Source organism: Chelonia mydas, chromosome 7 (assembly GCF_015237465.2).
Source record: "Chelonia mydas isolate rCheMyd1 chromosome 7, rCheMyd1.pri.v2, whole genome shotgun sequence".
Classification (NCBI taxonomy): Eukaryota; Metazoa; Chordata; order Testudines; family Cheloniidae; genus Chelonia; species Chelonia mydas.
In genome coordinates, this window is record NC_057853.1 from 4,694,738 (window position 1) to 4,714,201 (window position 19,464).

Below are 19,464 nucleotides of genomic sequence, written 5' to 3' on the forward strand. Positions count from 1 at the left end.
TGTCAAAATAAGCTGTAAAGATAGCAACATAAAAAGCTATTATAGACTCATTATTAATGTCAGGGAACATTTACATAATCTCCAATGTGCTATAAATCTCTTAAATGGAGAACTGGTAAAATGAAAGCAGGAAAATGTGTGTTATGTACAATAATTGCTTTGATTTCATTATCTGCTAACTCTCAAACATGAAGGGGCTGATTCGCCTCTTGATTACTCTGGTGTAAATCAGGAATTAAACATGATAAAGGGCTTGATCCAAAATTTGTAGGAGACAATGGAAGTCCTTCCCTAGACTTCAATGAGCATTGGACTGGGCCTTAAGTGACAGCAGAATCAGGCCCACTGATCAAATTTCAGAGGAATATTGATGACATAACAGGATCCAGAACTAACACAAGCAGGCAATTCCAGAAACCAACCTTCAGGGATTCACACTATCAGCTCTTTGTGGGATGATTTATTCAGAGAATTTCATATTACTGTCTATTTTTATGGCCAAGTTTAAAAAAGGCAAAATGTACCTATTCAGCATAACTTTCTCTCCCTTTTTTGTTTTTTTGTTCTTTAAAAGAAAAAAATAAATAGTAAGGATGAGTGTAAGGAGCATAAGTGATCTGATCTGCTATAAAAGCTGTACAACTCAAAGAAGTTGGCCGTGTGAATTAGGAAAGGACATTTTTGGAGTTATTGACTATAGGGGTCCTTTAACTTTACAGAACAGCTACTGTACAGTCAAGTGGGAACAGATGATATTTGCAGTGGAAGATCTTGGAAATACCTTAACATTACTTTCTAGCCTTTACAAACCCATTTTGTTGAGGGGAGCTGTCAAACAGAAGGGTTACTCAAAACATTAAAAACTGGGACTGTAGAATTCGAACTGACTCAACTAAATAACCTGGTTGATAAATTTAAGGCAAATTTCTAGACATCTACCTGGTTACCATAACTCAGATGAAATGAACTCTCTCTAATAAGGAAGTGAATTCATCACACCTATAAAGGAAGAATTAGGGCTTTTAAAACTAATTTTGTGCTTAATCTCCGTGATGAAGCACCTGCTGTAGCTGCCATTGCAATCCATAATAAAGACACTGGCAAACATAATAGTAGTCGTTATAATAATAATAATAATAAACACAGAGACATCATCCAGTGTGGTTTACCGGTTTTATTCAACGGGACTGTGGTGTACTGTATCAACATGTTTTTCTCAAGATATCTGACACCTTTGCCTTTTTTCTGCACCAATAAATACATAGATAGTAATTTTCTGTTATGCTGGTAGTCCTGTCTGTCAAAAGCGATCCCATATGAACACTTACTCTTTGCGAATGTACAGGCTTCCATTGTGGTACACGCACAATTCTACATAATATGCTAACCTGGGTAGTGGGGTCTTGGTTTATGGAACAAAAACACAGAGCCCGATTCTGCTGCCCTTGGAGCCAATGGGAACTTTGTCATTGTCTCAAATGGGAAACTGGGATCTGACTCTGTGACTCTTACATAAAATGTGCACAGTTTCAGACTTCAGTGTGTACCAGCCAATTAACAGAATTTTAATATCAAGATGTTGGTTGAAATGAACAGTATCAGGCATCAAAAAGCATGCAAAGAATATAATCAAAAGTCCCGTGAGTTACTTTTGCTTCATCTATACATGCTGATCTAAATGGTACTGTAGTTAGTGGGAGCTTTTCCATTGATTTTAATGGGAGGTTTCTCATATCCGTATATAGATGTATTCAGGCCATTAGGTGCAAAGATAGAATGGTTTGTGCCCATTCCTCCCACAGGTAACCCTGTTTCATTAGGCACCCTAAAAGAAATGTTATGATTTAGTATTAGCAAACTTGTGACCTCAACATAAATTAATATGCAAACAAGTAAAATAAACCTTCTAAAATCCTGGATCCTTTTAAGTCAAAGGGAGCTTTGCCATTGGCTTCAGTAGATTCAGGATTTCACACCTGGTAACGTATAAAGGTGTAGGTTCTACACTAAGATTGAGAATCACTCTGGGTCCTTCTGCATAGAGATTTCCTGTTTCAGCTAATTAAAAAAAATCAAAACTTAAAATCCCAACATATAACTGATTTCTCATAATTAAATGCTGTTTTGTCAACAAGTGTCAGCAGTGAAACATTGCAAGACTTCAGTGCTGACAAGGACTGCAACATGCTGTTTTTAGTTGTTCTGTATTTGAACAGTCAAATCATTGATTGACAACCTAAATGTATTGCACAACAAAGTGGCATGCCAGGATGTGAGTGGTGAATAGAAGCACATTCTAATAAAGACTTTGGCCAGATTCTGCTCTCAGTTATGCCACTATAAATCCAGAGTAATTCCAGTGTGGTCAACCAGACATACACCAATGGAACTGTACAATATTTAGCTAACACCTTTAACACAGATTCTCTGCAATGAAGCTGTAGGGATTGATACACATCCCCACTGAAGTCAATGGAAAGGTTCTGATTCATTTCAACGGGTTCCGGATCAGGCTCCAAGGGTAGATATTGCAATGAACCAATATTTTAAAGTAAATAATTTTAATCAACACCTTCTAAATCAAACGTTAGACCAAAAAAGCATGACCAAAGCCAGACCTATTCAGTCCAGTTGCCATCAGAAGCTGCAAACAAATATGACTGATGAAAGAATATCCTCTATAGATAATTTCTGGAATCCTCTGATGGCCAACTATGCTCCAAATGTGGCTAGGGATCCTGACCTCACTACTGGACAGACAAACAAGGTGGAGGAAGACAAAGGAAAAAGGATGAGTGGTTTGATCCATCTATCAATTATGATGCAAAACTTTATGAAAATAAATAATTTTTGTAGCTATAGAAATAAACATCTGGTTATATCCTCCTAGAGCTGATCTGGTTTATAATCTGGTAGTATAGGGAATGTGCTTATCTGCCTATCTGAGAAAGTAAATTCTTCTTTGGTTAAATTATTCTTCTTTGGTTAAATGAGTTTATTGAATTGGCCAGCTCAGGATTGGCTGAAGTGCATACGGTTTATGGAATCATGAGAGGAAGAGCTCATTTTCTGTGCTCAGAAAGAACACACAACTCCCACTGTTTCAATGTGAGTGGAAGATCTGGGCCCAAAAGATGGAAGAAGCCAGTTAGGTCATCTAGCCCATTTCCCTGCCAACAAAGAACATTTTCCCTATTGTAGTTTTCTAGTGTCATAGAATCATAGAATATCAGGGTTGGAAGGGACCTCAGGAGGTCATCTAGTCCAACCCCCTGCTCAAAGCAGGACTGATCCACAATTAAATCATCCCAGCCAGGGCTTTGTCAAGCCTGACCTTAAAAACTTCTAAGGAAGGAGATTCCACCACCTCCCTAGGTAACGCATTCCAGTGTTTCACCAGCCTCCTAGTGAAAAAGTTTTTCCTGATATCCAACCTAAATCTCCCCCACTGCAACTTGAGACCATTACTCCTTGTCCTGTCCTCCGCTACCACTGAGAATAGTCTAGATCCATCCTCTTTGGAACCACCTTTCAGGTAGTTGAAAGCAGCTATCGAATCCCCCCTTGTTCTTCTCTTCTGTAGACTAAACAATCCCAGTTCCCTCAGCCTCTCCTCATAAGTCATGTGTTCCAGTCCCCTAATCATTTTTGTTGCCCTCCGCTGGACTCTCTCCAATTTTTCCACATCCTTCTTGTAGTGTGGGGCCCAAAACTGGACACAGTACTCCAGATGAGGCCTCACCAATGTCAAATAGAGGGGAACGATCACGTCCCTCGATCTGCTGGCAAAGCCCCTACTTATACAGCCCAAAATGCCATTGGCTTTCTTGGCAACAAGGGCACACTCTTGACTCATCTCTTGTTTCTCGTCCACTGTAACTCCTAGGTCCTTTTCTGCAGAACTGCTGCCGAGCCATTCGGTCCCTAGTCTGTAGCAGTGCATTGGATTCTTCCGTCCTAAGTGCAGGACTCTGCACTTGTCCTTGTTGAACAGCATCAGATTTCTTTTGGCCCAATCCTCCAATTTGTCTAGGTCCCTCTGTATCCTATCCCTACCCTCCAGCATATCTACCACTCCTCCCAGTTTAGTGTCATCTGCAAACTTGCTGAGGGTGCAATCCACACCATCCTCCAGATCATTTATGAAGATACTGAAAAAACCGGCCCCAGGACCGACCCTTGGGGCACTCCACTTGATACTGGCTGCCAACTAGACATGGAGCCATTGATCACTACCCGTTGAGCCCGACAATCTAGCCAACTTTCTACCCACCTTATAGTGCATTCATCCAGCCCATACTTCTTTAACTTGCTGGCAAGAATACTGTGGGAGACAGTGTCAAAAGCTTTGCTAAAGTCAAGGAACAACACGTCCACTGCTTTCCCTTCATCCACAGAACCAGTTATCTCGTCATAGAAGGCAATTAGATTAGTCAGACATGACTTGCCCTTGGTGAATCCATGCTGACTGTTCCTGATCACTTTCCTCTCCTCTAAGTGCTTCAGAATTGATTCCTGGAAGACCTGGTCCATGATTTTTCCAGGGAATGAGGTGGGGCTGACTGGCCTCTAATTCCCAGGATCCTCCTTCTTCCCTTTTTTAAAGATGGGCACTACATTAGCCTTTTTCCAGTCATCCGGGACTTCCCCGGATCGCCATGAGTTTTCAAAGATAATGGACAATGGCTCCGCAATCACATCCGCCAGACACATCTGTCTGCTGTGTCTATTGTACTTTTCGAAGTCTCAGTCAATGGGGTATTCTAACATTCCCTCATGAGACTATTCCATGGCTTAGGATATCTCTTTTGGGAGGTTCTCTCTGATATTCAGGTATAACTTTTAATGTCTTTAAATTCCATCCCATTACTCCTATTTATACCTTCATGTTTAACCCTAGATGAAATCTATGTAATTCTACAATTGTGAAGCATTGTACATCCCTATATAAATAATGATGCTAACAGTTCATCTTCATCCTTGGTGTATACCTCAAGCAGAAAGCCCGTTGTTTGTTGGTTCTGAGAATTCAAAGTGGGAAGAAACAGAATAAATTGGGAAATTATACTGATGTTGAAATAAAAGACCAGAGCATCTCATTGGTTATTTTCTAATAGAGAAAATAAAATCCTTAGTCATTTCCTCAGGAGTACTGCTTAAGGATTTAAATTGTTAGGTTGATGCACATAAGCGTATTAAAAGGATTATGCTAAAATATGTAACGTGCACTGCAAATGAGTGAACTAGCTCCATTTCTATATTTATGCCTATTTCATCCATCTGTGAACTGGAGAATAAAACAGTCTCTCTCCACTCCTGTCATGCTCAAGTAATAAAATCCAAACTCAAACCCAATTGATTCAGAACAAAACAAAGCACTTACCCAGAATGCTTCATGTTTTGAGGTTTATCCATTCGGACTGCAAGTTTGATCTTTAGATCTTGATCTGGGCAGTTTTTGGAAACAGTCATTTTGTGCCACTCTGATTGTTTTGGACTATTCGGAGTAGGGTGAAGAACCACCTGCACATAACAAAGATAGCAATGATGAAGGAGAGAAATGACCCATTACATTGGTTTTAACAGGAAATTAAAATACATTCCTATTGACTTCATTAGGGGCAGGATTTCACTCACCATATTTTAAGTTAAATTTTATTATTTTGGGATTAATTTATATTGTACCTCCTTGGCTGCTCTCGCTACTGCATAATTATTCTCAGTGTCCTGAAAAATTTAATAGCATGTGGTCACGATATGTGACATTTACCATTGTCAGTATTTTTCCATCTTTAAATCATCTGAGAAAAGATTAAGGCAAAAGAATTCACAGTTTCACAGATACCTCAGGCTCCAGGGCAGTTCATACTGATAATACAGGTGGAGCAAGTAGCAATGCCTACAGCTAACATTGACAGACTTTCTCCATTATGATACCCTGTTTTCAGCTGCTTACCACTTTGCTAAAAGTTCGGGTTGAAATTTTCCATGCTGGGTGGCTGCCTCAGGGAAGTTTTAATTAAAAATGCTTTGGAACAGGGACTTAAAATTTGGCCAAGAGGTCACTCTAGCATTACGGATGTGCCTTTTGCTGTCCCTGGGAAAATTTGCCCACATTTGGCACAATTATGAGCCTTTGAAAAAATCTCAGTTAGCACACGCTCAGTAAAGACTTATTAAAGTTTGCCAGCTAAATTCTATGACAATTCTGTCTGCACCCCACTGGGCCTGCTCCGTCCTTCGCAGCTCCTACATGCTGACTGGAATCAATGTATGCCATCCCGTCAGAGTAGCTGTAGGTACTGAGCAGGGCTTTCCCTACAAATGCTCTTCATACCCACTGGAGGCTGCAGTGATGTCGAACACAGGACCTGAGAACAGGGAGCCGTGTTCTCAGTATTTCTCTTGCTAGTGCCCAGGCAGTGCGGAGGAGGAGGAGGATCCTGACTTGAATGTAGAAGTGGGTAAGGAACAGGATGAGAGGAGAGACTCAGAGATTCAGAGGAATAGTAGCAAGAGATCATGCAATTACACACATAATGCATACACATGAGGAGGCCAAGTTAATTAAGGGTGCCCGTGCATTCTTATGGCATATCCTAATTTTTGGGTGCTTGGCTTTGCAACCTTCATGTTCTTTTAACATACTTTTTTTTGCCTGTAATTCTATTTACAGTGTGGGCACTTTATATATTATTTACCCTTCAAAGCAGAAGATAAGGAAGAATGGGAAATATCTACTAGAGACCAGTGTTTTGCTTTGGTGCATTTGTTATTAGAATGGGGAAGCTAATACCTGGTGGTCATGAACAACCTTGTTAAATAACTAATTAATTGGTGATCTACGTTAAATCGTTTAAATGTATGATATTATTAACTATTAATTATTTTTAACTATTATTAATAAGATTTTATTAAATAGTTTAAGGAGTAAAGCTTACACAATAGAAGAGAAAAGAATAAAGATTATTACTGGTAAAAATCTTTTATTAGTAGTAGTAATATTACTAGGAACTTCTGTCAAAACTCAGGGACCCGTGGAGCTAGGAACTACACGGAAATGTAACAAAAAGGGCAGTTCGTGCCCTAGAGAGCTCACAACCTAAATGACATACAGGACACAATTAGATGATGAAACTGACATATGGGGTGGGATGAGGTTAAGAAAATGACCAGAGCTAAGCAGAAATGCAGAAGTCGGAGCTCCTTTAGAACTCATCTGAGACAACTGGAGAGACATGTTCAGCAGATGTATGTCCTTGACTCATTGTTATTTGTATAAGACTTAGGACAAAATTACATTAATTGAAGAAATACAAACACTTCCCAAGTGCAGTCTTTTGGATCATTAAATTATAGCTTTTGTAGGCACTTTGGTTTGTCTCTGTTACATATATATGCCCCGACAACAATCCCTCTTCCTTGAAGTTCTCAGATAGCTAGCTGGCTACCACTCCCATTCTTTTCTGCCCCAGCCTCCTGTCAGTGTCTGAGCCTGGCTCCTTTCAGATCGCCTCTGAGGTCAAATTACTGCAGGTGCGTACCTCATGTACAAACAGCTATTTACATCGTTTTAACTCGCATCTACGCTGCCTCCCCCGCAAGGGACTTCTCTGCGACACACAAAACAAGGTAATAAAGTTGCAGTGTAGTGGCGGCCGTGTCAATCCCAGGATATTAAAGAACAAGGTGTGGGGTTGAGGCAGTATCTTTTATTGGACCCACTTCGGAGACCTGAAGCAGAGCCCTGTGGGGCTCGAAAGCTCCTCTCTCGCCGCACCCACAGAAGCTGGTCCAATAAAAGACGTCACCTCCCCCCCTTGTCTCTCTAAAGGAACAACGTTGCAGTTTCCAGCCATTCTAAACACACAATGAGATTAAAAAAAAAAGGTGGAAAAGTGAAATTCATATAAAATTTCACCCCACCCCCAACTTTTTTTTTTCTTTTTACCTAGTGGGATGAGAGGCAGCAGGCAAAATTTCAGACAGGTCAATTTGTTGTCAGGGGTCTTCAAAGAGTCCCCCATTCTCTTTGTGAGTCTGAGCATATATCCTCTTTTGGAGCAATCAATTATGGGTTGAATTTAATCAATAGTTCACCTTCTATGTTCTATGCTTCCTGACTGAACACAGGGCTGGAAATTAAAATGCACATAAAAAACATCTGGCATATTCCTATAGCGGTGCATATTCATACCAGATGCCAAGATATCAGTTGTTGCAAAAGGTTTATAACCTTTTCGGCATCTCTCACTTCCGCCTCCAACAGGGAAGAGATGATGGTCCAGAACCTCAACTGGTGTAAATCAGTGGAATTTCACTGGCTGCAGTGGAGATTTGCTGGTTTATACCGGCTGAGGTCATGACCTGGTAAGTCTAAGAATTCTGAAAATTCTTCAAAACGATCTTTTTGTCCATCTGCTTATTCTACACCCATTATCCTGGCATTTAATACTTAATATTTTACGCTCTTTGTGTGCTTGGAATTTTCATTTACATCAATGATAAGTGGGCCATGGATTGCAGACAAGCAATGGTCCACTGTTTAGAAAGGACAGTGCCTCTCAGATAAGGAAGAATAGAAAGAGCAAGCCTGTCACTACTTTCTGGGGGAACAATATTTCATTTCTGCCTAGTGACTCCACCTCTATCCCTTCATGTAATTTATTCCCAATTATTACAGTACATTTAGATGTGTGTGGCTAAAGGCTCAGTAATTTCGCAACTATTCTCTGTATTGAAATGTCTCTCTTTCTCCATTCCTGATGCATAAACATCGGTCTATTGATCTTTTCATTTTCATACTTTATTGGTTTGTGTTGTTTTGTTTTCATCCTGTTCTTGTGACTCACACCAATGCATGTTAAAATTCATTAAAGTCTCCACTGTTGGGCAGTGACATGCATCTCCTCATAATGTATTAGCCTACAGGCAAGCAAATTCTCTTTATAACTGGCAGTATTCACCCTCATTACTTATGGTGTTTCTATCATTTATTCCTGACTAGTATTATTCCATGCAACTTCCAAATACCAACTCAGTTTATCACCCTTTTTTTATACTCCATCGAGCTTCAGATTTACTGCTGATACAACAAACTACAATTTATTTCTGTTGCATGGAGACCAAAATTCCGTTGATACTGATACCCCAGTTCACTTACTCCTTTTGGATTTGATCCAAATCTCATTGAAGTCAACCGTCAACTGTAATGTATTTTGGATTGGGCCCTCATTCATCACCTTATTTAATGCTATACATACTGAATTTTACCCACTAGATTCATCCTTTATATTTAATCATGCATGCAAACTTCGCTGGTATGATTACAAAACTGCATTATTTATATGGATTAACTGAGCAATACTAGCAGAGCATGCATTATTCTTTGAAAGGTTTGATTCCAGCATGCCTGAAGATTGGCCCTGATTTCTTAGTGCTGTTATCATGCTCTTTCATTTCCAATCACTTTTTAAAAATAAAATCTTTTTCAAAGCAAGTTTTTGGCATTTGGCAGTAAAAGGGCAGCAGGGATAGTGTTATAAATATCTGCTCTCTATTTCCAGGGGAAGAACCTTTCTCCTGTGTCATGCCCAAGTGGCTGGGCTTTGGATAGGGGTAGGGTGTTCACTTGGGGCGGAGTCCTCCTTGCAGGGCCTTGGAGGAGAGCAGAGCTGATCTGTGGGTCGTCTTGCAACCTGACTGTTGCAGTAACATCGACATGTGATTGGGGGATCTGCCACACCATCTCCCAAAGCCTCCAGTACAACGGGGCATAGGGAACCCCCCTCTCCACACAGCTTGGTATTAAGGAGTAAGGACCAGAAATCCTCCACCCCAGCTTTGATGCAGACAGAAACCTCTGATCTCCATTCCAGTAAAACATCTGCTTTTGAGGAAAGCAGCCTCCTGGTAAGTACTTTTAGGACCCTCTGTTTTGATGTATTTTAAAATTGTTCTCATTAAAAAAATTTACTTAGTGTTCTTATATTTTATTGACCTTGCTGCCCTCCGTGGGTGAAACCCTGTCCCCACTGAAGTCAGTGGGAACGTTGCCATGGACTTCAACAGGGCCAAGATTTCACTCCATGAGTCTAACACGGCCCTGGGAGCAGCAATTTAAGGCTTGCGGGTATTTTCCAGCTCTCACTGTCAACTGAAACAGTTAAATTGGAAGTGTCAGCCAGTTCCCAATTCAGCTATTGCCAGAGAAAACGAGAATTGTAAATGTCTGGCAGACCACAAAACACTTCTTAAAGGGCAGCTAGGCATGGATGTTTTTGTGTACAGAACTGCATTAGTTCCCTTTGCCTTTGAGACTCTGCTGTCTTCCCTCATCAGCTCAGACAGGTTTGTGTCAATTTGAACAGCTAAATCAGGGACTTAATACGCTCAAGATTTAGTTGTTTGAACAAAAACAAATCCCAAAGCAGCCCAACCAGACAAGCACCATCACTAGACAGAAGAAGGCAGTTTCAGGCATACCGAGTGCCTCTTTGAAGTGCAGCTGGCTAAGAAGTGCTGGTGGACGTACTCCAAAGGAAATTACCATGTCACCCTCTGTGTTCGTCAGCACTGGCCAGTACCATTTGGGTTTGGGAAGCTAAAAAGGAGCTGTAACTCCCAGATGGACTCAGAATGACGCTGAAGCAGTGGGGCTGGCTCATCAGCATTACAGAAGTAACTGGGGACAAGGCAGAGCCCGAAAAAGGTTTTGTACAACACGCACTGCTAATTCCTTTCCAAGCCTGGCAAATTCAACACTGCTCACAATTGCCACCTGGCAAGGAAATCACAGTTCTTCATTTGAAACAACAGCAACAAAGCAACTGGGGTCTGAACCAACTGTACCCACGCAGGAGAAAGAGCTGCTTGTCACCGTGGACGGCTCAGCGAAGGGCTCTGCTCGGCAGGCAGTCATTGTCACAAAAGAAAGCGCCATGTTCGAATGTTTAAAGAATGAGTTTTGAAAACAGGACCGAGAATATTAGAATGCCGCTGCGTAAAGCAATGGGACGTTCTCACCTGGAAGTCATCCTAGCTCAAAAACAGAAACAGGAAGGGTGATGAAAGCGATTAGAGGCACGGACACACTGACGTGTCAAGTGCTCTCCAGGGGAATGGCACTAGTGGACACAACCACAAAGAGTGGAATCCAGATTAAGAACAGCCGTGACTGTGGTGGAAGGGTGGGGACGTGACAGGGGAGGAAGGGGTCATCAGAGGTTCTGTAGCCAAAGCCAGGGAATCTGAATCCTTTACTGATGAGGGCACTGGCAGATGAAATCCACCTCCCATATGTAATGCAACATTTCATCTCCTAGGGTGAAGTCCTGGACCCACTGAAGCCAACATGAATTTTGCCACTGGCTTCAATGGAGTCAGGAGTTCACCCTGGTGAATAGGTAATGCAAATCAGCCCCTTTAATGCTATTTTCCCAAGTGCTGCTGTGAATGTCATGTGTATATGAAAGCAGTCTCACACTCATTTGTCTAGCCTTAAACCCCTTTTTCTGCTTTAAAAGAATCTCTGTCTTTTTTCCCTCAGCGGGGTGCACTTCTAAGGGATCCAGGACTGCTAATATCACACAAAAGACATTCTGCATTTGTTCTGTGTGCTTCGCCAGCTGAACTACTGCCATTAAAAGCTAACACCAAAAACAACTTATGAACTGCATCAGTTTCCAACACTGTTGTGGAGAGAGAGTGTGTTCACCATGCCCTCTTTTGCTGTGTGTCTTGGAATCACAAAATGCTCTGCTTGCTTCCACAGATATTTTCTTAACCTCAGCAACAGACCTAGAGAGACATCATTAAAGTGGAGATTTTTCTTACCCGCCCAAGTTCTTTGTCTTCTAAAGCCAGCACTCCGGTGCTCTCTGTAAACAGCTTCACCTTCACTGCAGGAAGTGCGTGTGTTGTGGTAAAGTCACCTTGAGTGCCCCAGCTGTGAACACAACCAAAGGGAAATGTTTAGAAACACAAGCAGGACAGTTGTGCTGTCACCTGGGCGTGTAAATGGTTAATGTTGGATGTCACTGTCTGGCGTACACACACACACACACATGTAAGTGATACAACTGTGTGAGTGACAATGTGTTAATTAACTTGCTAGGAAAATGCAAGATAGATTCTCAGAAATGTTGCACTGGCTCTTCCTGGAAGACATTGGAGTATGTGGAAGTAATACAAAATCAGGTTTGAAGAGAAATTTATTTATTTACATCTAGTTTGCCAATTAATAAAACAAAGCCCAATAATCAGCCTGCAGTAAAAGTTTGTAGCGTAGTTATAGACTAGAAGGATACTGGCTCTCTAGACACATAATGTCTGTAATGCTTTCTATCTGTTGTTCTACTCTTATCTATTGTATCTTGCTCTTTTTATCTTTTGTTGAAAGTTAATTTTGCATTCCCAAAATTACTTCAGTATGAGCCCTGCCAGCTCTATTTATCCACAAAACAGGTTCAGTGTTGGTAGCGGCAGTGCAAGCTTCCACACATTGCCCATCCATAGGCTCCAGCCTTAAACCAGGGTGGTCACCTCTGAGCAAGATTAGCTGGGACTGCTAACAAGGATGCCAAGGTGTGCTGATTTTGAGGATATGGCGGCCTATCCAAGTAAGAACTGGATGGAGACCACTAATTCATTACACAAAGTCTACTAATCATCCACCAGATGGTAACCTGGGTTTGAAAACAGCGACCTAAAGGTTAAATATCCCATATATCATAAACAAACCCCATAGCCAACCAGCCTTTATATTACTCCCTAAAGTTCTGCAGTCACAGAACGATCTATGGGTATGCAGACAACACAAACTAATTTCACAGAGCGTGTGGCTTTCTCCCTCAACATTCAGCAGAATCTTGCTAGACCCACTGTAGATCATAACATTTTGTGAACTACTGAGTAACCAGCGAATCATGGTTCTCCCACTATAAAGTGTGCTGCCTTCATTCATTTTAATATGTGCAATTTAGTTATAGCTATTCATGATTTACAGAATACTAGTAAGTACACTGCAGCAAATATTTCCCTGATTTATACAACCCCCACTAACTTACCTGGGGTTGGAGAGCATAGAAGAGCCTGAACCAAAGTCAAATTCTTAGTAATGGGAGACTTCACCACAGCTCTGTTTCTGTTACTGATCTTTGTAAGGTGAGTCCACGGGGGTCTAGTGTGGGAATTACTGGGTTTACAGATTAGTGGACAGAGATTTAATGAAGTTCTACTGCGCAACTTTCTCCATTTAATTGTGCTTAATGTGTGCTCGGCCGGTTTTTCTCTCTCCAGATTTTGGACGGATGGGAAACTTTTCATTATAGGTAGAATGGATTTTCAGTATTTTCACAGCTCATTTAATTTTGTCTCAGGAACTTTACAACTGTGCTCCCATTTTTAAAAAATCAGTGCAGTTGCTGTTGCTAAGGTAGGCAGTTCCCTTTTCTCTCTTTTGCTTAATATAGCAGACAAAGATCAATAAATCCTGACAAAGTATCCATACTATTGCTATTTTCCTGAAACAGACAGTGTCAAGAATGACAGGCCCAACATTTCACGTACTTTAACAACATTATTTTCCAACTTTCTCTCTGGAAAAATCTACCAGTTTTCTGAAACTGAGGCTACAATATTAGTAAAAATCCCACTGGGTAGGTCACTGAGTTTTCTAAGGTTTGTCTACATGTGGATACTCAGGAAAGATAATTCGAATTATCTTTTAAAGTGGATTACTTAAACTGCATTAAATTCCTCTGTGAACATTTTTATTCAGAATTCAAATGGCCTTAAATCAATTTAGCTTAAATCATTTTGGAAGTGAATTAAAATAAACTGAATTAAGGGCACTTTAATTCTGACGACTATTCACACAGGGGTTTAACTAATCCATTTTAAATTCACACCTCTAGTCAATTTGGATTAATTTTCTTGCATGTCCCTATGTAAACACGCCCTCAGGCTTGCTGGCACATACATGCACTTTGCATCATAACCCTGTACGATCTGTCTGCTCTGTTCTGTCACCTGGCAAGGAACTGGAACAAGAAAATCTCAAAAGATTTAGAAGTTAGTTGAAGAAAAACATTCAAATGTTTGACTCTGGATGCTTATCCAAAGTTAATTTTAGGAAATCCATTGGGCTGGCAACTTTGTATGAACGGGCTTTTCTTGTCAACCTGCTGGTTCTGTCTGGTTCATTCCAGTTTGGAACTATTGCAAGAATAGCCTTCTGCTTCCAGTTTCAGCAGAAACCAGGAAGTTCAAAGGCAGGAAAATTAAACACCAAACAGATAAAGATCTTGAACTTCAAAATGTGTTTAGTTACACTAGTTGGCTCTTAATTCACCTAGCTTTTTCCTCCTATCATGAATATGTAGAGCCCCACCAAATTCACTGTCATCAAAAATGTGTCACAGACCGTGAAATCTGGTCCCCCCACTCCTTGTGAAATCTGGTTCTTTGTGTGCTTTTACCCCCAACACTATTCAGATTTCATGGGGGAGACCAGTGTTTCTCTAACTGGGGGTCCTGACCCAAAAGAGAGTTGCAGGGGGGTCAGAAGGTTGTTTTAGGGGGGGGGGTCACAGTATTGCCACCCTTACTTCTGCGCTGCCTTCACAGGTGGGTGGCTCGAGAGCAGCAGCTGTTGGCCGGACGCCCGGCTCTGAAGGCACTGCAGCAGCACGGAAGTAAGGGTGGCGATACCAAACCAGGCCACCCTCACTTCTGCGCCGCTGCTGGCTGCGGCTCTGCCTTCAGAGCTGGGCTCCCGGCCCGCAGCAGCCGCTCTCCAGCTACCCAGCTCTGGAGGCGGCGCGGCCAGCAGCAGCAGCACAGAAATAAGGATAGCAGCGCCACAGCCCCCCCTTGTGACTTCCCCCACAACTCCTTTTTGGGTCAGGACCCCTACAATTACACCACGATGAAATCTCAGATTTAACTAGCTGAAATAATTACATTGACGACTTTTAAAATCCTATGACCATGAAATTGACCAAAATGGACTGTGAATTTGGCAGGGCCCATTACTATGAAATATACAGTAGTAGAGAGGGAAGCAGAACGGTTGGGCTGTGTTTCTGAATGCCCTACCTGTACCGAGCATAGGGACGGCAGGTGAAGAGCATGTGTAAGCACTTAAACTAACATACGGATGGTAGGTCTCATTTTAGGCCTACCAGAAAAGACTGTTGGTCTAAATTGTTTATTTCCTTGACAATATCGCATTGTATGCTTTAACTCCAACTCCTATAACAGCAGCATTTTTCAAACTGCCAGGCAAGCGATTTCTTAGGATAACACAAATGCTCCATCTCCTCCTCTCAAATATACAGTGACATGTGAATGATGCAGTTATCATAGGATAAACTGATGTCACTAATGCACATAGATGAGTTTTCAGGAGCGGCTCTCCTTAAGCCTGCAATCTGAAAATTGCTTTCTAAGAGCTTTCTTGCCATATGGGATATTTCAAACTTTCACATCTCTATCCTGTTTGCAGAGAAGTAGCAGCCTGTTCCATGACTATAGAACTGCTACATTTCTTGTATCAAAAAAGGCAAATAAGTAGTGATAAACATCAGCTGGATGGTCAAAAACATGCTGCAAATTATACCTGATTTAACAAAGCGTTAACAGTTGTGTGTAATTTTTAGTGATGACGGATTATTAAAACAGGCTGGAGATAAAGGTTGCAACTTTCAGAACTGAGTGATAGATTTGATGAGATTTCAGCCATAATGTGTGTGCAGTTTTACATGGGTCACTCATGGCTGCACCTATTACTTTGGGTCCTACTCAGTGGTGCATTTTAGTTGTAAATCTATTATCAGAAAGACACTTGGCTTTTCCAGGAACTAGGTTGTGGATCCTGAGAGAATTGATGGAGGAAGTCTGGCTGCCACAGAGATCAGCTGTATTAGAGACACTGCACAAACCATGTTTTTGGAATGTTTTTAGGAAATTATACTTGTCACTTTAAAATGTTCTTTCTCCTGCATCAACACTGTTTGAGCAGCCACCTGCTTTAACCTACCTCAAGGTATCAGCGAGCTCTGAGAAGTGCTCCCATTGTAATCTAAATGAGCCTTGGTGTTATAAGTGAGCTTATTTTTTGAAAACTGCACCAAGGTACATAGCCACTATTGCTGACAGTGAGAAACTGGAACGGACTTGTCTAACTAGTAAGAAAAGTTGTTTTATTAGAAATCACCTTTTTTACAGGAGAAGTCTATCTGTACAACTCTACCTCTTATACCACTATTCCACAGTGACATAACTGATTCCAAAGACGTTTGCAGAAATATTATTGAAGGACTATGTAAAATTATATCCAAAAAATGACATTAAAAGAACATTATTAAGGTTGCAGACTCAAGCACTCAAAAGTTAGGACATGCTAGAGTTAAGGCTGCACAGACAACCTTAATTCAGCCCCCTTACAAACATCAGAATGGCCGTACTGGGACAGATGAATCGTCCACCTAGCCCAGTATCTTGTCTTCTGACAGTGGCCAATGCCAGATGCTTCAGAGGGAATGAGCACAAAAGGGCAACTATCGAGTGATCCATCCCCTGTTGTTGAGTCCCAGCTTCTGGCTGTCAGAGCTTTAGAGACACCCAGAGCATCCCTGGACATCTTGACTAATAGCCATTGATGGACCTATCCTTCACGAACTTATCTAATACTTTTTTGAACCCAGTTATACTTCTGGCCTTCACAACATCCCCTGGCTATGAGTTCCACAGCTTGATTGCATACTGTGTGAAGAAATACTTGCTTTTGTTTGTTGTAATAACACTTCCTTATTCGCTTTCTCCAGACCATTCATGATTTTATAGACCTCTCTCGTATCCTCCCCCTTAGTTGTTTCTTCTTTAAAGCTGAACAGACCCACTCTTTTTAATCTCTCCTCATATGGAAGCTGTTCATACCCCATGTAATTTTTGCTGTCCTTCTCTATACATTTTTCGAGATGGGGAGCCTAGAACTGCACAGGAATTGAAGGTGTGGGTCTACCACTAGGGTGATCAGATGTCCCGATTTAATAGGGACTCTCCTGATATTTGGGGCTTTGTATTATATAGGTACCTGTTACCCCATACCCCACCCCCGTCCCGATTTTTCATACTTGTTATCTGGTCACCCTATGTACCACAGATTTACATAATGGCATTATGATATTTTCTGTTTTATTATCTGTCCCTTTCCTAATGGTTCCTAACATTCTGTTAGCTGAACACTGAGTGGACATTTTCAGAGAACAACTCACAATGACTATAAGATCTCTTTCTTGAGTGGTAACAGCTAATTTAGACCCATCATATTTTGCTTGTATAGCTGGGATTATTTTTTCCAGTGTCCATTACCTTGCACTTATCAACACTGAATTTCATCTGACATTTTGTTGCCCTGTCACCCACTTCAGTGACATCCCTTCGTAACTCTTCACCATCAGCTTTGGATGTATGTATTAGGATAAGTCTTTAATTATATGATCACATAGTATTTTTTCCACAGCAAATGAAGACAGGGTCTTATAATGGGTATTATAGATCAACCTTAATTAATTAGCTCCATCTACAACTATTACTGCTATGAAGTATCCAAGAATGTCTCAGTCTTATTAGTCTCTACTTATTTTTAGAGATTTTTCATGTCATTCAAGTTTTTCTGTTCCCTCACAAATCTACTCAAACGTATATTCAGGCACTCACCTGTAACATTTAGAATTATTTCCTATACTGAGAAAATATGTAGCAAATGGTGATAAGTATTAGTGGCAGTGTTATTGGCCCAATGCAGAATCCAGAAATGACTCCAGAAATATCCTGTGGATCAATATCAGGAAAGGGTGCCCCTTAACATGAGATTTTGTAGGAATTCTTCTAAAGTCTCATGAGGGGCATAAACACAGTTAGCTGACATCTTAGCTGTGACAGCAAGCTACAGCACACTGGCTATGAGCCACAGGAGGGAAGCAGAGATATGGTTGATTATTCATATGATTCAAAGGAGGGTTGGCTCACCTGAGCCTCACATCTCTGGTGAACAGCTTGCTGCTGCTCTAATCACTGTCTAGTCAATCCAACCCACACCAGTGAATGACTAGGGTGCATCGAGCCTTTTTGTAGTGCACCCTTCTGGAAGAAACAGGGCTGTATCGTCTGGAAGCAGTTCAACAGCGGTGCCTGTCAATGAACACTTCAGACCAACAGTCAACCATCCAGTCGACTGGCACACTGTGTGTTCTCCTTTTGCCCAGGACTGCAGCTGTGCATTTGATTATCAGAAACAGTGACCCCAGCCCAGCCTTTAAGTGTTAGAGATACAGAAATAGCTCATGTCCGTGAATGTTTGTGGAAACGCCAGCCAAACTCCTGGTACTGTAATGCAAATAAAACCAGAATAATCTAATAGAACCAACTAATGCTCATGGAAGCAAGAACATCAGTTAGTTTTAGGCAATACTACCATGAAATGAGTTACTGTGCCTTATTATTAAGGGAAATACTAAAAGACCTAAATGTCTTATTTTAGTATGAAAACCATGTTGTATTACACAATGACTGTGAAGACAGATCCAGCTTTTGTCTCTTTGATAAGGGCATTTTCTTGAATTCCCTTGCACTCCTTAATTAGCAATCACAACCTGTGGATCTCTGAGGAGAAGCACAAACCATTTGGGGCCCATTGCTAATCCTTCCTGTAACTGTTGATGTTTTTCACATGCTCAGATTGGTTTACAAAACCCTGTAGAACACTGAACAGCAGACTATTTATATGAGCATCAAAGACCTTGCCCCTTTGAATAACAAAATCAATACATGAATCTAATCTTGACTGTGGTTGCTTCTCCCCATTAGCACATGGCAGTGCATTTTGGCTTTGGCTATCAAGAGGAATATGCATGTGACATTTCTCAGAACTCTTATAAAATTCAGCTTTGATTTAGAAAGACCACAGGCTAATGAAATTTGTGAAACAAAGTCTGTTCAACAGCTGCACTCCTGTATAGGTGACTTAGACCTGGATCTTTCAAACAGGTACATGAGTAACGTTACTCACATGAGTAGCCCCACTGACATAACTGAGTAAAGTTACTCCTATGCATAAGTTATTCCTTTGCAGGATTGGGATAAATGCTCTAAACAAATACAGATTCAGTAAGGGTACAGAACAAAAAGAACTGAAATATGAATTTGTGCCTTCTTTTACATTTTAATAGCATTTTACTGCATGTTTCTTGATGTTCTATATAGGGCTGACTCACCTCTTCCTACGATAACATCCATGGGGAAAAAAAACAGTATTGCCCATCCCACATGGTCAAAAGTTATGAGTCTGGCCTCCAAAATCATGAGACTTCCTTAAAAACCATGAGATTTTACAAGAATAATTTTGGGGTTCTGTTTATTTGCCTTCTGGTGCTTGTGCCTTTAGGGTGCACATTTTCA

At 41.0% G+C, this 19,464-nt stretch overlaps 1 protein-coding gene across 24 annotated transcripts in view; it reads right to left on the bottom strand.

Annotated features, from left to right (window-relative positions):
• Positions 1-19,464, bottom strand: part of CADPS (calcium dependent secretion activator) — a 372,276-nt gene that overhangs the window by 147,624 nt on the left and 205,188 nt on the right. For all 24 annotated transcript variants that reach the window (XM_037904776.2, XM_037904781.2, XM_037904775.2 and 21 more), the window contains exons 7-8: positions 11,836-11,947; positions 5,384-5,523 (exon numbers count right to left, since the gene is read on the bottom strand). In XM_037904776.2, coding sequence (XP_037760704.1) covers positions 5,384-5,523; positions 11,836-11,947 — 252 coding nt within the window. The remainder of the gene's footprint in view (positions 1-5,383; positions 5,524-11,835; positions 11,948-19,464) is intronic.